This window comes from Arvicanthis niloticus, chromosome 17 (genome assembly GCF_011762505.2).
Source record: "Arvicanthis niloticus isolate mArvNil1 chromosome 17, mArvNil1.pat.X, whole genome shotgun sequence".
In the NCBI taxonomy this organism is placed as follows: domain Eukaryota; kingdom Metazoa; phylum Chordata; class Mammalia; order Rodentia; family Muridae; genus Arvicanthis; species Arvicanthis niloticus.
In genome coordinates this window covers 33,583,433-33,602,830 of record NC_047674.1, presented here as the reverse complement: position 1 = coordinate 33,602,830, position 19,398 = coordinate 33,583,433, and the positions used below count along the sequence as shown (strand labels likewise).

Sequence of the window (19,398 nt, the reverse complement as noted above, 5' to 3'; positions counted from 1 at the left end):
GGGTTAGAGTCTCAGAACTACGAGAGAGAGCAGAGAAACATAGAAGAATCAAATATTACCTTCAATTTCTAATATACTCTGTGGCCAGGTTTCATTCTGACCTCATCCCACACACCACTTTAATGTATTTAGCTGCTGACACTTGAGTCTCTCAGAATATTGTTATCCCTACCCTGGGTTTGCAATTCTTCACTCAGTTATAGTTGAAGGGACTGTAATTGGGTAGAGCCTATCTGATAAAGTGTCATGCTCTTTGGGCAACATTTAACGTCTTAAACATTCCTATTACAGATAGCTAAGAACAAACAGTGTGGCATGCATACAGAAGTCTCAACCTTAAAACAAGAGAAGAGACTGGGTTCCAGTGCTGGTGGATGGATGCTGGAAGGGTCCAGAACATCTGGTGGACTCAAGGGAGATTTCCTTAAGAAAAGCGTAGAACCAGAGACTTCTCAGAGCTTTGACCTTAACCAAGCATGTTCTGTTAGGGATGATGAGTTTCAATTCCAAGGGCTCAGGCACACTGTGACTGGCAGGCAGCTGGTTGAAGCGAAGCTTCTGGACATGAGAACCATTGAGCAGCTGCGGCTTGGTCTGAAGACTGTCGGAGAAGTTCAGAGAAGTCTTAGCAAGTTTCTGACCAAAGCCACATCAATTGCAGGACTTTATCTTGAATCTTCCAAAGAAAAAATGTCATTCACTTTGGCGGCCCAGAAAATTATAATAGACAAAATGATGGCTCTAGCCTTTTTAGAAGCTCAGGCCGCAACAGGTTTTATAATTGATCCTGTTTCCGGTCAGACTTACAGTGTTGAAGATGCGGTTCTCCAAGGCATCGTTGATCCTGAGTTCAGGAATAGGCTCCTGGAGGCAGAGAAGGCAGTTTTGGGATATTCACATGCTTCTAAGACGCTGTCTGTGTTCCAGGCAATGGAAAATAGAATACTTGATAGAAAGAAAGGTAAACATATCTTGGAGGCACAGATTGCCAGCGGGGGCATCATTGACCCTGTGAGAGGCGTTCGTGTCCCTCCAGAAATGGCTGTGCAGCAAGGCTTGCTGAACACCGCTGTCCTACAGTTCCTACATGAACCATCCAGCAACACAAGAGTCTTTCCTAATCCCAACAACAAGCAGGCTCTGTATTATTCGGAGTTACTGCAGATCTGTGTGTTCGATGTAGATTGCCAGTGTTTTCTCCTGCCATTTGGGGAGAGGGAAATATCCAATCTCAACATAGAGAAAACCCACAAAATTGCCGTGGTAGATACCAAAACAGGGGCAGAACTGACGGCATTTGAGGCTTTCCAGAGAAACCTGATTGACAAGAGTATTTATCTCGAACTCTCGGGGCAGCAGTATCAGTGGAAGGAAGCCACGTTTTTTGACTCCTACGGGCATCCTTCTCACATGCTGACTGATACTAAAACTGGTCTGCAGTTCAATATTAGTGAAGCTGTAGAGCAGGGAACGCTAGACAAAGCCTTGATCCAAAAGTATCAGGAAGGCCTTACCACACTAACAGAACTGGCTGACTTTCTGCTGAGCAAGCTAGTTCCCAAGAAGGATTTGCACAGTCCCATTGCAGGCTATTGGCTGACCACTAGTGGGGAACGGATCTCCTTACTGAAAGCCTCCCGTAGAAACTTGGTTGATAGGATTACAGCCCTCCGATGCCTTGAAGCCCAAGTCTGTACAGGGGGGATCATTGATCCCCTAACTGGGAAAAAGTACAGGGTAGCGGAGGCTTTGCATAGAGGCCTGGTTGATGAGGGCTTTGCCCAGCAGCTACGGCAGTGTGAGTTAGTAACCACGGGGATCAGCCACCCTGTCAGTAATAAAATGATGTCGGTGGTGGAAGCTGTGAATGCAAATATCATCAGTAAAGAGATGGGCACCCGGTGCCTGGAATTTCAGTACCTGACAGGGGGCCTGATGGAGCCTCAGGGTTACTCGAGGCTGACCATCGAAGAGGCCCTTCAAGTCGGCATCATTGATGTCCTCATCGCCACCAGACTCAAAGATCAAAAGTCATATGTCAGGAATATAATGTGCCCCAAGACTAAAAGGAAATTGACATATAAAGAGGCCCTGGAAAAAGCCGACTTTGATTTCCACACAGGACTTAAGCTGTTAGAGGTGTCTGAGCCCTTGGGGACCGGAATATCCAGTCTCTACTATTCTTCCCAGTAGGGCGTTTCACTCCATGCAGAGGCCGAGCAGGCTGCATCCCGCCATCTGTTCAGAGCAGATGGTGTCTGCTGAATGTGCAGCCTAGGAACTGTGTCACCAAGTTGAAACACTGTTCATTCCTTCTAAGCTAGAAATAGCTCCCTGCTCAGAAAGCATGGTCCTTCTTAACTTGAAAGCAAGAAACGAGTGGCTGCCCCTGAAATACTTTAAAAAAAAAAATCTTACCTTCACTAAATGGGTTTTCCCTAGAAAATGGGGTGAGCATGGTGTCCATAACCATCAACACATTCACGGACTCAGTTCTTCTGACCTCTTTTGTAGTCCTTTCATCGAATAGACTCAACACATTTACGACATCATACATTGTGCATCCTGAATGAATACCTCACACAGCACTGTAGGACCAGAGAACATGCAACTGTTCTCCAGAACTTTGAGGCTGGAGATCGCTTCCTTCAGGCAGTGACGTTCTCTGCATATTAGAGTGTTCGCTGTTAACTCTGATTTTGGTTGAGACTTTGGAAATAAAATCTAACAAGTGCATTGTGTATTGGAGGAGGAGCATCATCTGTGCTCTGTAGTCTCTCTCTCCTTTTTCTCTCTCCTTTTGTCTGATAGCATCTGTCAAGGCATTCGCGATTATAATGCTAATATAAAGGCAGCGATTCCCAAATCTCTTCCCCCACAACCCCCCATCTCATGAATAAAGTTGAGTTTGCTTATTTGTCATACTTCTGAAGCAGCTGGGAGGCCAGAACAGTGATTCGAGACTGATCATCCAAGCTTTTCCTGTCCACAAAGACGTCTGCTGTGTGATGCGATGGACATGGTTAACTGAATGAATAAAATATCTCAGTAACCTGTGTGCATGTTGGGAAACATTTGTGCGTTCTTGTTCAGCAGAGAGGAGAGGCCAGTAGAGAAGAAGCTCAGTCATTTATTGGAATGTTTCTTTTTTTTCTCTTAAACCACATGTCAGAAGTCACTGGATGAAGAGAAGAAACAACATGTTGAAAAAGCTAAAGAATTGCAGAAATGGGTATCAAATATCAGCAAGACACTGGGAGATGGGGAGAAAGCTGGGAAAACTCTCATCTCTAAGCACCAGGTATACTCACAGGGGTCCTAATGCTAACTGGGTAGAGTTTCCCGAATCATACAGTCTACAAAGCACAAGCTATAAATCTTTACCTTACTTCACCCCAGAGTTACAAGCTTTTACAATAAAAATTAAATAGTTTAGGTCCTTAAGGCATTTTGCCCAAAGAGTCATAGTTAGAATGTTCGAGAAAAGGGTGTCTTATTCCAAAGCCAGAACCATGTTTGTTGACTTCATTATCAGCAAGCCATTAGGTTATAGGGCCTTATCATACATCTCAACTCCCTGACTAGAATGACTGGGATTGTTGACCAGTGACATCATCAGTCCTACATGCCACCCACGTCAGAGACACGGAGAATGAGAATACCTTCTAGGCTCTGAACACTGTTGAGTGTTCAGTAGACCTCTCCTAGGCCTTTTCTGTTTCACGAGGAGAGCTTTGTTGTCGAACCTCTACACTGTATATTCTTCCCATTGAATACAGTTTCTAGCCCATCCTGCCTCCCCATTAGTACATGTGTGTTAGGACACTGCGGCGGATGCTGCTGCTCCACTTGAAGCTCAGGACATTGGCATTAAGGTATAAATTCTAGTAGTGCTGTTCCTGATGGTAGGAATTCGTGCTAGTTCGTATTTTCTTGTTGTTGGGTTGGTTCTGTTTAGGGCAGACAAGGTCTAGGCTAGTGTCACCCTTGCTGTGTAGCCTAGGCTGGCCTTGAGGTGTGATATCATACAAATGGAAGAACTAAGAATTCAGAAAGCATTTGATGGCTTTTCAGCAAAAACACTCCAAAGTAATTTGCCTCAAGTGTTTGATTTAAAATACCTTCTTCCCAGGTTTTTTCTCACTATCAAACAGGAAGGCATTCAAACAAGGCACGTAAGCCTGAGCAAAGATGTCTTGAGAGAACGTGTTTCTTCAGAAGCATGAACTGTACATGCCTGGTGTCTTCATATTATAGTTACAGAATTCTCCAGAACGTTCATCACATTTAGACCTCATACATATGGACACTTTTAAATAAGATTGTGGCCCTAACTGGAATTCTACCAGAACACCTGCTTCCTCTTTTGAAGGAGAAAGTGGTTTGATATACATAATGAGTCCTCAGAGATTTCCATTCAGCTTCATGATTTCCTATATCCATACCAAATTGACTATGTAAATTGACCGATTAACATGCTTCTCATCTTTTCGTTGGCCCAATATTTCCTCTCATTCCTGTTCATTTATAAGAGTGAAAACTTTGATCAAATAGAAATGGGGTTTGGGACAAATCTTGGACAGCCCCCTTTTCCAGTAATTAATGAGTTTGTCTTCTCTGGTAGTGACAGATGGCATAGGATAGAGGGAGCTATCATTAGCAGTTATCTCCTGGTCTAGAGGCCTCCTGGGTAGTGCTTTCAACACAGTGAGAGGAGCTTCAGGAAGGGAGGATCCCATAGTCACAGTGTCTTTTTGAAAATGGTGACATAGAAGATGATGCTGGACCAGTGCTGGGTCTCTGAACTTTGGTAGATTCCTAGTTGGGCTGGGACAGACTCAAGAACTGTGGTGTGCTGCATTAAGATTCCCTTGTGAAGACGATGTCACTGTTAATAGAGGGTACTGCACTTCCTCTTGTGTATGCTGAAGAGAGCTGAGCTCTTAGGCGTCACGCCACCAATAGCTGATAGTTACTTAATTGTGTCACCCAGAAAATACACCTGCCACTTTTGTCATGATTAAAATTCTGTATTTTTAATTACTATTTAACGCTCTTTCTCTGGGGAGGCTTTGAATGTGCCTTCTTACCTTACAGATCTCCAGTAAAGAAATATCAACCAAGAAGGAGCAGTTCTCGGAAGTTCTTCAAACCACACAGATTTTTTTGGCTAAACATGGAGACAAGTATGTTGGCTTTCGTTAGCCCTTTTATTCAATGTAGGGTTATGTTCTGAAAATTCACTTGTCAGACAGAAGGCAGCGCATCATCCCTGACATTAAAAGTGGAAGACAAACCGATCTCAGCTCGCTTAATAGAATGTGAAGAATGTAGACTTAGCTGTGTGTCACATCCAGCCTTCACATGCCACAGCTTGCTGCTAATCCTCAGACAGGGCTCCGGCTGGTTGGACGTTAGTAGCCAGCGAGTAGCAATGCAGGCTCTGAGTCACGTTTTAATTCCTCATAGTACTCTGGAACTACCTTTCAGAAAATGACATAAACGTGTTGTGTGTGTGTTCGTAGAATACATGCATGGGGGTGTGCGTGACGTGTGTGTTGGTGCTCTTTTTCATCAGTGATTCAGACAAAGAAGGCGTTTGCCCTTGTTTTAAATCCTTTTGGAATGTCCTTTTCATGGTTTCCCCAAAACAAGTTTGTGATATTCCTTGAAGAATCTTTCCCTGATCAACCTGGCAGTAATTACTCTGGTGTTTGTTTGTTCTTATCTCAGAGAGGTACTGACCTCTTTATTTAACTCTATAGTCTCTTTCTCAGACAAAGGAAAGAATCTTGGATATTTTATATAGGCTCCTTAGTTTCATATATTGTCATTTCAAGACCCGGGAAACACGATTATTAAGCTCTATCTTAAGTTACATACTGTTACACTTGACAGCTAATGTTGCCCCCTTGATGCTTTTTGGATATTGCAGACTGACAGAGGAAGAAAGAAGTGACTTGGAGAAACAGGTGAAAACCCTGCAGGAAGGCTACAATTTATTATTCAGTGAATCTCTGAAACAGCAAGAATTACAACCCCCAGGAGAGGCGAAGGTTGAGGAGAAGGTAACGCTCCTCACAAGACGTGAGGTCTGGCATGACTGAGAACACATGGAAATGCGCCTTGGGGTTTATATGTGGAGAATTTGAGGGTTGGAGGCTTCTGTGTTGTTTATGAAATGCTATCTTACATGTGCAGATCATCATCCTACGCCTTAATCTCTGCCTTGCATGGTGAAAGGGGACTCATTCATTGTCTAACGCTTCTTTTCAAAGCCATTCTTTCAATATTATGTTCAGGATTTTATTATAAAATATGGTCAGAAGAGAGCCCATGGGTTATCTCTACCGTTGATAAGCTATGGAGGTTTTTGATTGTCAGAGATATCCATGAGGGTTGTTTTAGTGGTGGGAGGCTATGTCTTAAAGTGAAAATATTCTCACATCTTTTTTTTTTTTTTAAAAAAATAGAAATTATTTAAAAATTGTCTGGCTCAGAGTAATGTGCCCAACACAGTGTTTGATAGTTAAAAGGTGTTTGTTATATTTAACCCCTGTGATTCCCAGGAACAGTACCACATAATTTGTCATGTTTTGGGGGTATGTAACAAGTTTTTTGGCTCCTTATTTTTTTACTTATCTCTGGGAAAGCCTGTATGCTGTAAACATCAGTAGCATGGAGTTGATTCTCTCTCTCTCTCTCTCTTGTCACTAGACTCTAATCTCACCCAGATGCAGAAAGCATGATTTGCCTTCTGGATAGATTTGTGTTCTGTTTTCTCACCATCAGCAGCTCCTCTTGTGTCCTCACTAACCTCGTTAGTACACAGATGTTCAGTTTTCACTTCACAGATGCATGTTGTTTTCAAAGCTTTATCACATCCTGTGCTGTTGAGTAGATCACTGACGTAGGTCACTTGTGCGTTTGAGCTGCCTAACACTCGCAAGCTACCTTGGTAAGTAGAGGATCATTTTTCATGACTAAGTCTATTATTATAAAACAAAACCACCTACACTGCAAGGAATTGCCTCAAGTATCAGACTGACCGGGGCTTTCTGCATTTCCCTTTCAGCTGGATAAAGTGATAGCCGGCACCATCAATCAGACCACTGGAGAGGTCCTTTCTGTCTTTCAGGCGGTTTTAAGAGGCTTTATTGACTATGAAACGGGGATCAGGTTGCTTGAGGCACAGCTAGTGATTTCTGGTTTAATTTCACCAGAGTTAAGAAAGTGTTTTGACCTCAAAGATGCTGAAAGCCACGGCCTCATTGATGAGCAAATTCTGTGCCAACTGAAAGAACTGAATAAAGCAAAGAAGATCATTTCTACGGCATCGCCGGCCACCATCCCCGTGCTTGATTCTCTGGCCCAGGGCGTGATCTCAGAATCCACGGCCATCCGAGTTCTTGAGATACTGCTGTCCGCCGGCTCCCTGGTTGTTCCAGCCACAGGCGAACACCTGACCTTACAAAAGGCTTTCCAACAGAACTTGATTTCCTCCGCCTTGTTTTCTAAAGTCCTAGAAAGGCAAGATACTTGCAAGGACCTTATTGACCCGTGCACTTCTGAGAAAGTATCTTTAACTGATATGGTACAAAGGAGTGTTTTGCAGGAAAGCACCAGGATGTGGCTTTTGCCAGTGAGACCGCAGGAAGCTGGAAGAATAACACTGAAGTGTGGAAGAAGTGTTAGCATCCTGAGAGCAGCTCACGAAGGACTCATAGACCGAGAAACCATGTTTAGGCTGTTGGGGGCACAGCTTCTGTCTGGAGGTCTCGTCGACTGCAACTCTGGTCGGAAAATGACTGTTGAAGAAGCAGTGGCAGAGGGAGTGATTGACAGAGACACTGCAAGCAGCATCCTCACCTACCAGGTTCAGACGGGTGGGATTGTGCACTCAAACCCCGCTAAGCGACTAACGGTGGATGAAGCAGTACAGTGCGACTTGATAACATCCAGCAGCGCACTGCTGGTTCTGGAGGCTCAGCGGGGCTATGTTGGACTCATCTGGCCCCACTCCGGTGAGATATTTCCCACATCGTCTTCCTTACAGCAAGAGTTGATTACAAATGAATTAGCCTCCAAAATTCTGAACGGGAGACAGAAAATCGCTGCTCTGTACATCCCAGAAAGCTCTCAGGTCATCGATCTGGATGCCGCTAAGCAGCTGGGGATCATAGATAACAACACAGCATTGGTTTTAAAAAATATAGCACTGCCAGACAAAATGCCGGATTTAGGAGACTTGGAAGCTTGTAAAAACGCCAGAAGGTGGCTCTCTTTTTGTAAATTCCAGCCATCCACAGTTCACGATTACAGGCAAGAAGAAGACGGCTCTGATGGCGAAGAGCCAGTCACAGCTCAGAGCTCGGAACAAGCAAAAAAGTTATTCCTATCTTATTTAATGGTGAACAGCTACATGGATGCAAACACGGGGCACAGGCTTTTGCTTTATGACGGAGACTTGGACGAGGCCGTGGGCATGCTCCTGGAAAGCTGCGGTGCAGAACTCGGAGCCGACACATCCATAAGAGAAGGCCTGTCTGTCTTAGCCATCTCTGATGTCTTTCCTGATCAGGCTTTGAGTGAAGAAAAGCACGAGTGTTCAACTTCAGCAGCTGGTTGTGATAAATGTCATCACAGACACCCTGCACATAAAGAGTCTCTTGAAAACGCACAGTGGGACACGAATGAAGCGTTTTGTAAAATGGGAAACAATGGTAACAGTGGTGAATTGCCTCGGCCAGAAAACCTAGCAGATACAACAGTTGCTCAGAAAGCCAGTAGTCCATCTAGAGTGTGCGTCCCCAAACCCACATCATCTTCAACACAGCCTGAAGGGAGCATGCTCAGACCTGATTCTGGTAGCATACTTAAAGACTGTAAAAATCAAAGTGAGCTTGATACAAAGACATATCCAGATGAAGGCAACCATTCTAATGTTTTGACATCAGAAACCAGTAGATTTTGTGATTCAAATGAAAAGGAAGATGAAGAGAATATACCGAAGGAGCCCTCCGTCTTTGACTATTCCCCCCGGCTAAGTGCCCTGTTAAGTCATGATGAGTTGAGGCACAGTCAGGGGAGTTTTAGTGATACCCACACCCAAAAGAACACAGGATATTTATGCGAAGCTTCTACTTTGTCATCCAGTGACCAGAGTGCACCGGCTGATCAAAGCACAAGAGAAAAGTTTCAAGACCAGTACCTAGGAATCGCAGCTATTAGCGTCAGCCTACAGGGGGCGCCCTGTGGACAGAAGCCTGTAGACACTGAGTGCAGCAGTCCTCAAGTGCACTATCACAGGGATGAATACACGTCAGATGCTTCTGCTGAGAGTGAAAGCACTTGGCAGGCAGATGAGACAGAGAAAACCGGGTACGAGGTGGAAGACGACTACTGTACCATGATCCTTGGGGATGGCTCACGCACTGCCAACACATCTGTTTGTGGTTCACTGTCACATAAAGGAGCCATTGATGCTGGTGACTATGAGACATCACTGCTGGCCGGTCAGCAGAGCAACACGGCAACAGACAGCGACAGTGATGACTGTTTCTATGATACCCCCTTGTTTGATGACGAGGACCATGACTCTCTCATCCTTCAAGGTGATGACCATGATTGTCTGCAACCCGAGGACTATGACACCTTGCAGGAGGAAAGTGACAGGACCCCTCCTCCTGATGATATTTTTTATGATGTGAAAGAGAAGGAGACTCCTGCGTTTCCTCCAGGAGGGATGGATGAGAGCTTAAGTGTGGAGAGCAAAGTATGCTGCCCTCAGGGATTTCTTGTAGGTATTGACAAACCTGAGTTATATTTAGTTGGCCAGAAACAGTTTGATTCAGGTGGCTTTGACAAGATGGACCAACAGTTAGTGGAGTCTTTGTCCGAAAGTGAGACCCCACCTGACCTTGAGAATAGTGAGTCTGACTCGTTGACTGAGGGTGAGATTATAGGAAGGAAAGAGAGTTTAGGAGCTTCATTAGCACCTGGTAGTCGTTGGAGAGGGGTCAGAGAAGAGTGTGACACCAGTGGAGAAAGCCAGTCTGATACTGATGGGGTAGGCTCCATACAAAGTAGCGAAAGTTGCAGGGCTTATATGAGCAATGGTAGTGTCATGGATGATGAGGACAATGGGGATCACAGCAGTGAGGTCGGTGGTGACAGCCGAGGAGGAGAAGGAATAGCAGATGAGAGTGGAGAGCCCACGTGCCAAGTTGACCATACCCAGTTGCATGCTACTACCGTAAAAGAACAGGGGGACGAAAACCAAAGTGTCAGTGACATGATTCTCCTAGACAGAAGGCACAGTTATAGTCAGTTAGAAAAGCAGCATAGTGCAAGTGTTTTACAGCCAGAATCAGCTGGCAAGATAGGGCAAGACATGGAAAGAAGCAACCATCCAGAACTTACCACTGAAGCTGATGAGGAAGACAAAGCGAGTCTGTCTACTCCCATGGCGACTAAAGGTGTGTCGCTGTCTAATGCTGAAGGCACCGCCTCAGAAGAAGTAGAGTCGGTTCGAGGGTCAGACGCTACAGACATTGTAGAATCTGACAATGAGTATCTCAAGAATGGATCACCAAAGATCAGCCCATCTTCCGACAAAATTGTCTGTTCTGAAGCGGGGTTAGGGGGAGGGCCTTCTGAGGAAAGCCAGTTGTCATTTCCAGTAAGTGACAGGGATCAGCAGGGAACTGGAAGAGTTCTGGTTAAAGGTGGAAGTGGTAAATGTGATCGCCTGGGAGATGAGACGTCCATTGAGACAGTGGGCTGTAGGAAAGGAGGAGGGTTGAGGACAGACCCAGAGGAAGGAGAAGAAAGATATCTCAACCCCTTCCCGAATGGAAGTGCAACAGAGAGCCTCAACATGGGTAAGAGTCAGTTCCCCCCACTCCTGACGCACACTGAGGAACTCAGTCACAGAGGGGATCCGAACACAACAACCATGACTCTTGAAGGTGAAGTGAAGAATGTGCACTTGGGGCTTAGTGAGAGTCCTATTCTGCTTGAGACTCTTGCAGAAATATTTGACACCTCAGCTTCTAAAGAGGCTCGTGCTGACTTGACTTCAGCTGTAACGTCCTCTGGGATGAAGAGCCATGGGAAAGAAGATTCCCTCACTGGAGGACCAGAGGACAAGACTGATCCATTTATGCCTTTACAGCATTGTAATAAATGTATAAACATGGATGTGCTGGAATCAAACAAAAATACCCCAAGCTGTGCTTTAATAGCCTCCCCTCCCATGAAAGATGACTTACACACAGTACATAATGCAGCGGAGAATCCAGTCGTTCTCCAAGAAGACTGGCCTCCAGATGCCAAGATCCAGCAAAGTGATGCTTGTGTCAAGGAAACTGTCTCTGAAGGAAAAGCAGGAATTCTCCAGTTCACTCCAGAAAATAGTGACACCACACTGTCAGTCCTACCTTGTAAAAGCATGGCAGGCTGTGGGGAAACCACCAACTTTGTGCAGGCTCAGCTCCCTGTGAGTGGAGTGGGAAACACCTCCGATAACACTTTAGATGTGGGCTGCCCACAGTTAGAAAGCAGCAGAGAGAGAGAAAACACTGAGAAACAGCCACACAGAGAACACGCCTCATCTCCAAGACCCCAAGAGAGAGAAGATCATACGCCCGAGTTTTTAGAAGACGGGGAGAGTATCTTGAACAGCAGTTTAGACAAAGTTCATATGAATCTCCAAGACCTGGGAGACCCTTCAGCTGGTACAGGGACTAAAATTTCAGTTCAGAACTTAATTAAAAGAGCTATCTTGTCTCTGTTGCCATGTGAAGTATCGAATGTGCCCAGCCCTGGCATTTCCCCCATTAATAACTCATCAGAAGTAAAGGCAGAGAGCAGAGGTGATCTTCTCTGTATTACAAGGCTTCTTGCTATATTGAAGCAAAACCAGCATGCCCAAGAAACCCCAGGCACATCTGAGTTAATTAACATCTTGACTCAGATGGATTGTGATCCAGAGGAAAGAGGCATTGGGTCTGGATTATTTCCACCACAACTTAAAAATGCCTTTTACAAGCTGCTGTTTGATGGGGACTCGACCGAAAGAGAACAAGCCGATGCTTTGAAGCAAACACCGTGTGCTGCTCCAGAGATGATGGAAGAAAAGCCATGCGTCTGCAGGGACCTCAAAGGCAAAGAAGGGAGTCACTGTCCCCTGAACCCACAAACTGTAAGAGAAGCAGGGCTAGAGCACTCCGGTGTGCACATAACAGCATTGCCAGGAGATGAGAAGCTTGGAGGACTGTGCAGCGACCCTCCAGAGCATTCAGGATGTACGTCTGGATCAAAAGAAAGGTCTTCCGATGGTAGCTCAAAGGAAAAAGTGAGTTGACATATGTAACCACGTAACCCATGAACCATTCCAGTGGGAAACGTGGGGACAATCTCATGCATTTTGTCGGCTTTAAATTTCTTTCAGAAAGGCTATAAATTACTGTATCCAATTTTGTCTTTAGTGTTCCGATGGCTTGCAACAGTGTTTACAACATACTGAGAAAATGCATGAATATTTGGCTTTGCTTCAAGATATGAAACCCCCTTTAGACAATCAGGCATCTGTGGAGAACAATCTAGAAGCCTTGAAGAATCAGCTGAGGCAGTTAGAGGTAAGAGTTATCCACTGAAGTGCCTGTCAGCTTTCTATCCGCAATCAAGATAAGCAGAGGGTTCATTCAGGCTCATGCCTTCAGAGGCTGTAACCTGTGATCCCTTGGTCCTGTTGCATCTGGTTTTGTGGCAGGGCCGTTCCTTACCTCAAACTGAAAGGCAGACGAAGAAAGACCAGAGTGCCCTTGGCACCTTTGACAGTTAACTCCAGTGATCTGAAGTCCTCCTACTAAATCCTAGTCTTAAAGTTTTATTTCTCCCCTGTAGCACCAAGCTGAGGTCCAAAGCACGGGCCTTGGGAGACATCCAGGTCCAGGCTGCACTAGCCAGTGGTTCATGGATGGTGCCACTTAATACACAGTTTGCAAAAAGCAGAATGCCCTTCTCTCTTACTTTCTGTGTTTGGGTTTATGCTTTTTACTGCATGGTAAGTAGATGTGGATGGTATTTCTTTGCAGACATTTGAGTTGGGATTGGCTCCAATGGCTGTGTTTTTAAGGAAAGATCTAAAGCTGGCAGAGGAATTCTTAAAGTCTTTTCCTAGTGACCTTCCCAGAAGACATCATGAGGAACTGAGCAAAAGCCACAAACATTTACAGAATGCCTTCTCGTCCCTCAGCAGTGTGTCCTCAGAAAGGATGAAACTGATCATGCTTGCAATCGACTCTGAAATGGTAGGCATAAAATGGTGAATTTTGAGTAAAATGTGATGGAGAATTTAAACTTTACTATGAGTTTTTTTTTTTTTTAAGTATTATAACTTAACTCTCCAGAATCACTATAGGAGTTTGAAATTTGGAGGACAAACAGAAATGAATGCGTAATTTTGCTTTCTAGTCTAAGCTGGCGGTTCGTCATGAAGACTTCCTACACAAACTGACATCCTATTCAGATTGGGTGTCAGAGAAAAGCAAATCTGTGAAAGACATACAAACTGTGAACGTCCAAGATAGTGAACTCGTAAAGAACAGTGTGAAGTTTCTTAAGGCAAGTATCAAAACACACACAACCTGCAGGCCTAGTGTAAGAAGTGTTCAGGACAAATGCAAGACTGTAAGGAATTATTTCCTGCCTTGGATTGAAGAAATACCATTTCATAGTCAACCTAACACTAGAACTTATTCCATTTACTATACCAAATTCTCACTACCTGTGACATACTGACATTTGTGTCCGTGTCTTTTACAAATGAATTATATAAGCTATAAGATAGCTACAGATTAGTCAAAGTATAGCGGCCCATAGTGCTTGTATGGTAATAAATTTTGATCTGAAAAGTTTTTTTATGGGCTCTTGATTTGAACAACATTCCTATGAGCACTGGGCCCCTTGCTTCAGTCAGAAAACTAAAACTGTCAGTTTATGTTTTGTGTTCCTTGTTGTCTTGTTGTGAATTTTCACAATTGAAGGGATAATGGAAATAAATATTGGCAGTCATTTTGTGATGTTAAGGTCACTTTCACTATGATGAATCAAGCTGTTTTTAAGTATGATCTTCCAGACGAGGAGCGAATGCCGTTGGGGTTGTTTATCTTTGCATGTTACCTCCCATCATATTTAAATATTTTATTATTGGGATAAAGTGATGGCTTAGAAGATAAAGTGCTTGCCACACTTTCTATGCAAGTATGAGGGTCTGAGTTTAAATCCCTCAACTCTGTGTAAAGTTGGGTTGGGTAACACATGTCTATAGTACTAATGCTTCTGTGGGGAAATCAGGGATGGAGACAGGAGTTACCAGTTACCCTGGTAACTTGCAGGCAACCAGATCGTGTGGAGGAAGCAGTGGACAATGAAAACTAAGGCCCAGTCTCAAACTAGGCAGAAGGCAAGAAATAACATCTGAGGTGGTCCCCTGATCTCCACACTGGTGCCCTGGCATGCACATGCACGTACATGTACACGGACACACACATCACACACACACATCACACACACACGAAATTTGAAAATCACTTTAATTATCTATTACCAGATGATGAATAAGTAGTTTTTTTATGAATACTGAAAAAGTATCATTAATCTTTTAAGTAATGATAGAAGGATGATATTTAAGTAGTGAATATACTTCAGTATAGTCAGTGCTGACGACCTTCATCCTAACCTACCTCTCCTGGCAACCTGTACTGCTTTCTTCACAGAATGTGCTAACAGACCTTTCACATACCAAAATGCAGCTGGAGACGACGGCCTTTGACGTACAGTCCTTCATCTCTGATTATGCACAAGATCTGTCTCCCAACCAAAGCAGACAACTGCTGAGACTCCTAAATACAACCCAGAAGTGTTTTCTTGACCTGCAGGAGCTGGTGACCACTGAAGCGGACCGGTTAGAGGCTCTCTTGCAGTTTGAGCAGGAGCTCGGTCATCAGAAGGTTTGCCTCTCTTGTGGAGTTGTGCTTACTGCTTTACTTGATCAGTGTGAAATTATAATTTAGGTAACCAGAATACTGACCAGCTAGAGAGGTGCTCTGGACAGACCTGAGCGGGTGCTGACCAGAATCCCTGCCATCCATCACGGCAGACTCTCACCTTGATGTTGTCAGGTAGTTGAGGTTTTTTTTTTTTTTTTTTTTTTTTTTCCCACTGTCCTCTTAATAGTACTTTACGAGGTGAGAGTCTTCATCCTCTCCCTGAAAATGAGAACCAGAAAGCATTCAGGAGTGTCTGAGGGTAACTGATGAAGGTTTAGCTCTGAACCTTCAGGAAACTATTCCCTCAAGTGGGGCCCAGGGCTCACAGCTCGTGCTCCAGAGTGTACATGGTAGAGCTGCCTTGCCTAGATTTGTGTCCTGAATGTTCCACTCTATTGGCTTCGTGTGACTTAGAGAAGTCACTTGCCCTCACTTTGCTTGTTGATAAATTAGGAATCATTGATAACTTCAGAATAGTAATGTTTATCTGGTAATATTGTGAGCACTGATAAAATGATCCATCTGAAACCCTTAGCTTTGTGTCTGACCTCCGCCAAACTTGTAGTAAACATGAGTTGTGTTTACTGTTGCTGTAAGTTAGGTGATAAGTATGTATAGAATGGGAAAATAAGAATGCAGGATTTGACTTATTAATCTGTTAGATTTAATGGATTCTGTTACAGTATTGCCTAATGGCAGCAGGGAGCAAAGAACATAATGTTGAAATAAAAATAATGCATGCTGTGTTTCTTTTATTCTTGAAGCATCCAGGCACTGTATGTAGCCTGATAACCTATATTATTTATATACATATCCATATGTTTACTGACAAATCACAACTAACTTCTCTTTTGGTGTCCTTTTGCAGAATTAATTATGTGTGTCGCAGGTTTCAAGAGCTTAAGAACATGGGATGTTTCTTCCTGTCGATCAGAAGTTCCATCTCTTACACATGTGCATGGCCAGTATTCTACTACGCATGTTCACTCAAATAGGCTCTTTCTGTGTACACGGGACATGCTCACACTGTTCTGTCTGTCTGTCCTTGCTCAGTTTGTACTCCAATGCTACCATGTTTACAGCATACACAACAAGCTTAATGCAGGGTGTTTAGAAAGTGTATTCTGATAAGAGGCTTGATCAGAAGTGGATTGAAGGTTGAAACATTTCGCGTTTTCTCCATCTTAGGTTGTGGCAGAGCGTCAACAAGAGTACAAAGAGAAACTGCAAGGGCTGTGTGATCTCCTCACCCAGACTGAAAACCGCCTAATTAGTCACCAGGAAGCCTTTGTGATTGGAGATGGCACAGTGGAGTTAAAAAAGTACCAGTCCAAGCAAGAGGTAGACCTTTTGGTATCTATAGCTGTATATCTGGTTAGGTTTGGTTCTGATTTCCCTAAGGCTGCTGGGATTGTTGAAAACACAGGATTGTCAGAAGTAAGGTGTGCCCAGAGGCTCTGGGAAATAGATTTAAACTAAATCTAAACTATACCCAAATCTAGATTTACAATTTAAAGTAGTCAGGTAATTCCTTGACTTTTTTGGTGATATATTGTATCAAGGAGGTGAATGATAGGTTACAATGTAACCCTTTTTTGGCCGGCTAACTCACTTGCAAATCGGGAGAAATAGGCTTCATTTTGATTTCTTTCCCAGAACCACCTCCCTTTCTGTTTCTCTGGTATTTTCTGTAATTCATTCTTTTTTTTATCTAAGCAAAATGGGTGAAAGAACAAAAATGCTAGAGAGGAAAACCTGTGTTTTGGTGTCAGGAGAATGAGAGCTTCATTATTTGTAACTCTTGATTCAATTCAGTACTAGTCAGGACTCGGTCTCAGCTCCCTTCAGTAAATACTAAGTGTACTTCTGGTCCTACATCGTGCTTAAAGCTGAGTAGATACACATCAAGTCGCTGCTACCGTTAATGTCACATAGGAATGGTGTAATATACCAGCAAGTAAACACTCAAGCCTTTGAGGAAGCTCAGAGAAAGGCATGATAAAGATGCATTGGTTATGTTATAAAGGATGATGATATATAAAATGGATTTCCCTCGTTTTTAGGAGGAAAGCTTACTGAGGGAAATTTATACTTCCCAGGAAAGCTAGAACTCCTGAGCGATCTTAGTCTTGAGTATCCTAGAAGCCAGGGCTAAGATGCAAATGCTATGTTTTATGTAACATGGTGTTTAGAAAAAGAAAATCTCAGTTCACTGATAGGAACTATTTTCTTTCCTGAGTAATAGGTATGTATTTAAAAATCAGAGTTCTGTTGGGTGTGGAGATCGTGTATTCACTTGGGAAGCCAAGGTGGAGAAGGACTGTTTCTCTCCACCTACCTGGACACAGTCTCAGGGAATATGTATCAATGTTTTGAAAGAGAGTAAATATCACCCACAAATTTCTGTGGTAAATGTGCTAACACTCATACAGATTTCTATAGCTCATATACTGAGTGCCTCGATGTTTTCAGTGCTTCACAAATACTGTTTTCTTAAGCGTAAAAAGCTCATCCATTTTTAATACCGAGTTGAAATTATATGAAATTAATGTGCAGCTGAACCCGCTCACACCACCACCATACCGTGTATGCGTTTCAGCTGTGTTCGCCCGTCTCTGCCTGCACTAGCTCTCTTGTAGAATTACAGCTCTGCAAGAATTGAAGTGATACAATGGAATTCCTATTTTTTTCCACGTGTGTTTAAAGGAATTACAGAGAGATATGCAAGGAAGTACACAGGCGCTGGCAGAAATAGTGAGAAACACAGAAATCTTTTTAAAAGAGAGCGGTGATGAGTTGTCCCAAGAAGATAAGGCTTTGATTGAGCAGAAACTCAACGAGGCGAAGATGAAGTGTGAGCAGCTGAATTTAAAGGCAGAGCAGTCGAGAAAGGAGCTGGACAAAGCAGTGACTACGGCCCTCAAGGAAGAGACTGAAAAGGTGCCTATCTGAGTGTATGGTGCACTGTAGCTTCACCAGGGGGTTAGCACGTCAGCTGCTTGCTTTTCTTGTGAGGTAGTGAGCCATGGTTAGCCCCAAGAACAAAAGTGCAGGACTCTGGGTACATAATTGCCCAATACAAAGATGGAAAGAATTGCCTTTACTTAGTCTTTCCATAAGTAGAAGCTGGGTGAGAGATTCTGGATGTGAGAAATGCGTGGCACATGCAGTCCACTATAGCTCAAATTTCAAAATACATGGTTTGAAGGCAGTGTAGACCTAGAGTAACTGCTTGTTGCTTTAAGGTTTAATTCCCATATGTTTCTACTATGTGTTAGTTATTATTTAGGAATATATATACATATATATATATATATGTATATATATTCCTAAATATATAATATGTAATTAAATATAAATACAATATAATGTATAATTTTATTTATTTAGATAGATTGGTTGTTTGGATGATTGGTTGATAGTGTATGTTAAGCCTAGGCTGCATCTATAATACTTATGAACCTTCTCTACCCAGGTTGCAGCTGTGAGGCAGCTGGAAGAGAGCAAAACCAAAATAGAAAACCTTTTGAACTGGTTGTCAAATGTTGAGAAAGACTCAGAAGGAGTGGGGACGAAGCACACACGACCCATGGAGCAGAATGGAACCCATTTTCATGAAGGTGATGGCAAGTCAGGAGATGGTGAAGAGGATGAAGTCAACGGTAACCTGCTGGAGACAGATGCTGAAGGGCACAGTGGGACCACTGAGGGGAATCTGAACCAGCAGTACGAGAAAGTCAAGGTGGGCTGTTTAAACGGTGATGCCATCAGATTCTGTGTGGAGGGATAGATAAAGAGTCAGACCGCTTTATACAAGCCAGCCTTTTTGACCACAGAAAATAAAGACTTTCCCTACCCCAGTGTTATGCCACATATAAATTACTGAGAAAGTCCTTAGCAAATCAAAACAGTAAGAAACAAGTCATTAGCTACAGCTTCTGTGCAAAGCTGAAAACCTGCTTTAGAAATGAAAGAGGGCCGGAGAGCTGGCTCAGTGATTAAGGAAAGCTTGCTGCTCTTGAAGAGCATCCAAGTGCAGTTCCGAGCCCCCACATCACGCAGCTCGATACTGCATGTTCACAGACTGGCTTGCTGTGCAGCCTTGAGCTCAAAGCCATGTGTGTGTGTGTGTGTGTGGTGGGGGGGTTGTAGGCTGCTGTGGAGAATGAAAGCCCAGTGCATGGTAGCTGTGGAGGCTGTCCTTCATGTACCTGCAGGAGCAAAGGCAGTTTTGCAGTAACCGTTTGAAAGTGTCCCAAAGTTGATGGTTCTTGTCTCTGTGCCTGGCTCTTGGTGCTTGGTGGCTGTCCGTGAAAGGCTTCCACTGACTCCTTACAGTGAG

General features: G+C 43.7%; 1 protein-coding gene across 22 annotated transcripts in view; it reads left to right on the top strand.

Annotated features, from left to right (window-relative positions):
* Dst (dystonin) overlaps nt 1-19,398 on the top strand; it is a 385,515-nt gene that overhangs the window by 261,782 nt on the left and 104,335 nt on the right. For 15 of the 22 annotated variants that reach the window (XM_076915122.1, XM_076915113.1, XM_076915111.1 and 12 more), the window contains 11 exons: nt 3,173-3,301; nt 5,098-5,186; nt 5,936-6,068; nt 7,076-12,358; nt 12,492-12,641; nt 13,101-13,316; nt 13,480-13,629; nt 14,784-15,017; nt 16,245-16,397; nt 17,763-17,996; nt 18,532-18,798. In XM_076915122.1, the coding sequence (XP_076771237.1) occupies nt 3,173-3,301; nt 5,098-5,186; nt 5,936-6,068; nt 7,076-12,358; nt 12,492-12,641; nt 13,101-13,316; nt 13,480-13,629; nt 14,784-15,017; nt 16,245-16,397; nt 17,763-17,996; nt 18,532-18,798 (7,038 nt within the window). Of the gene's footprint in view, nt 1-291; nt 3,073-3,172; nt 3,302-5,097; nt 5,187-5,935; nt 6,069-7,075; nt 12,359-12,491; nt 12,642-13,100; nt 13,317-13,479; nt 13,630-14,783; nt 15,018-16,244; nt 16,398-17,762; nt 17,997-18,531; nt 18,799-19,398 lie in introns of those variants that run through there. The other 7 variants (XM_076915117.1, XM_076915116.1, XM_076915120.1 and 4 more) reach the window with 2 other exon arrangements.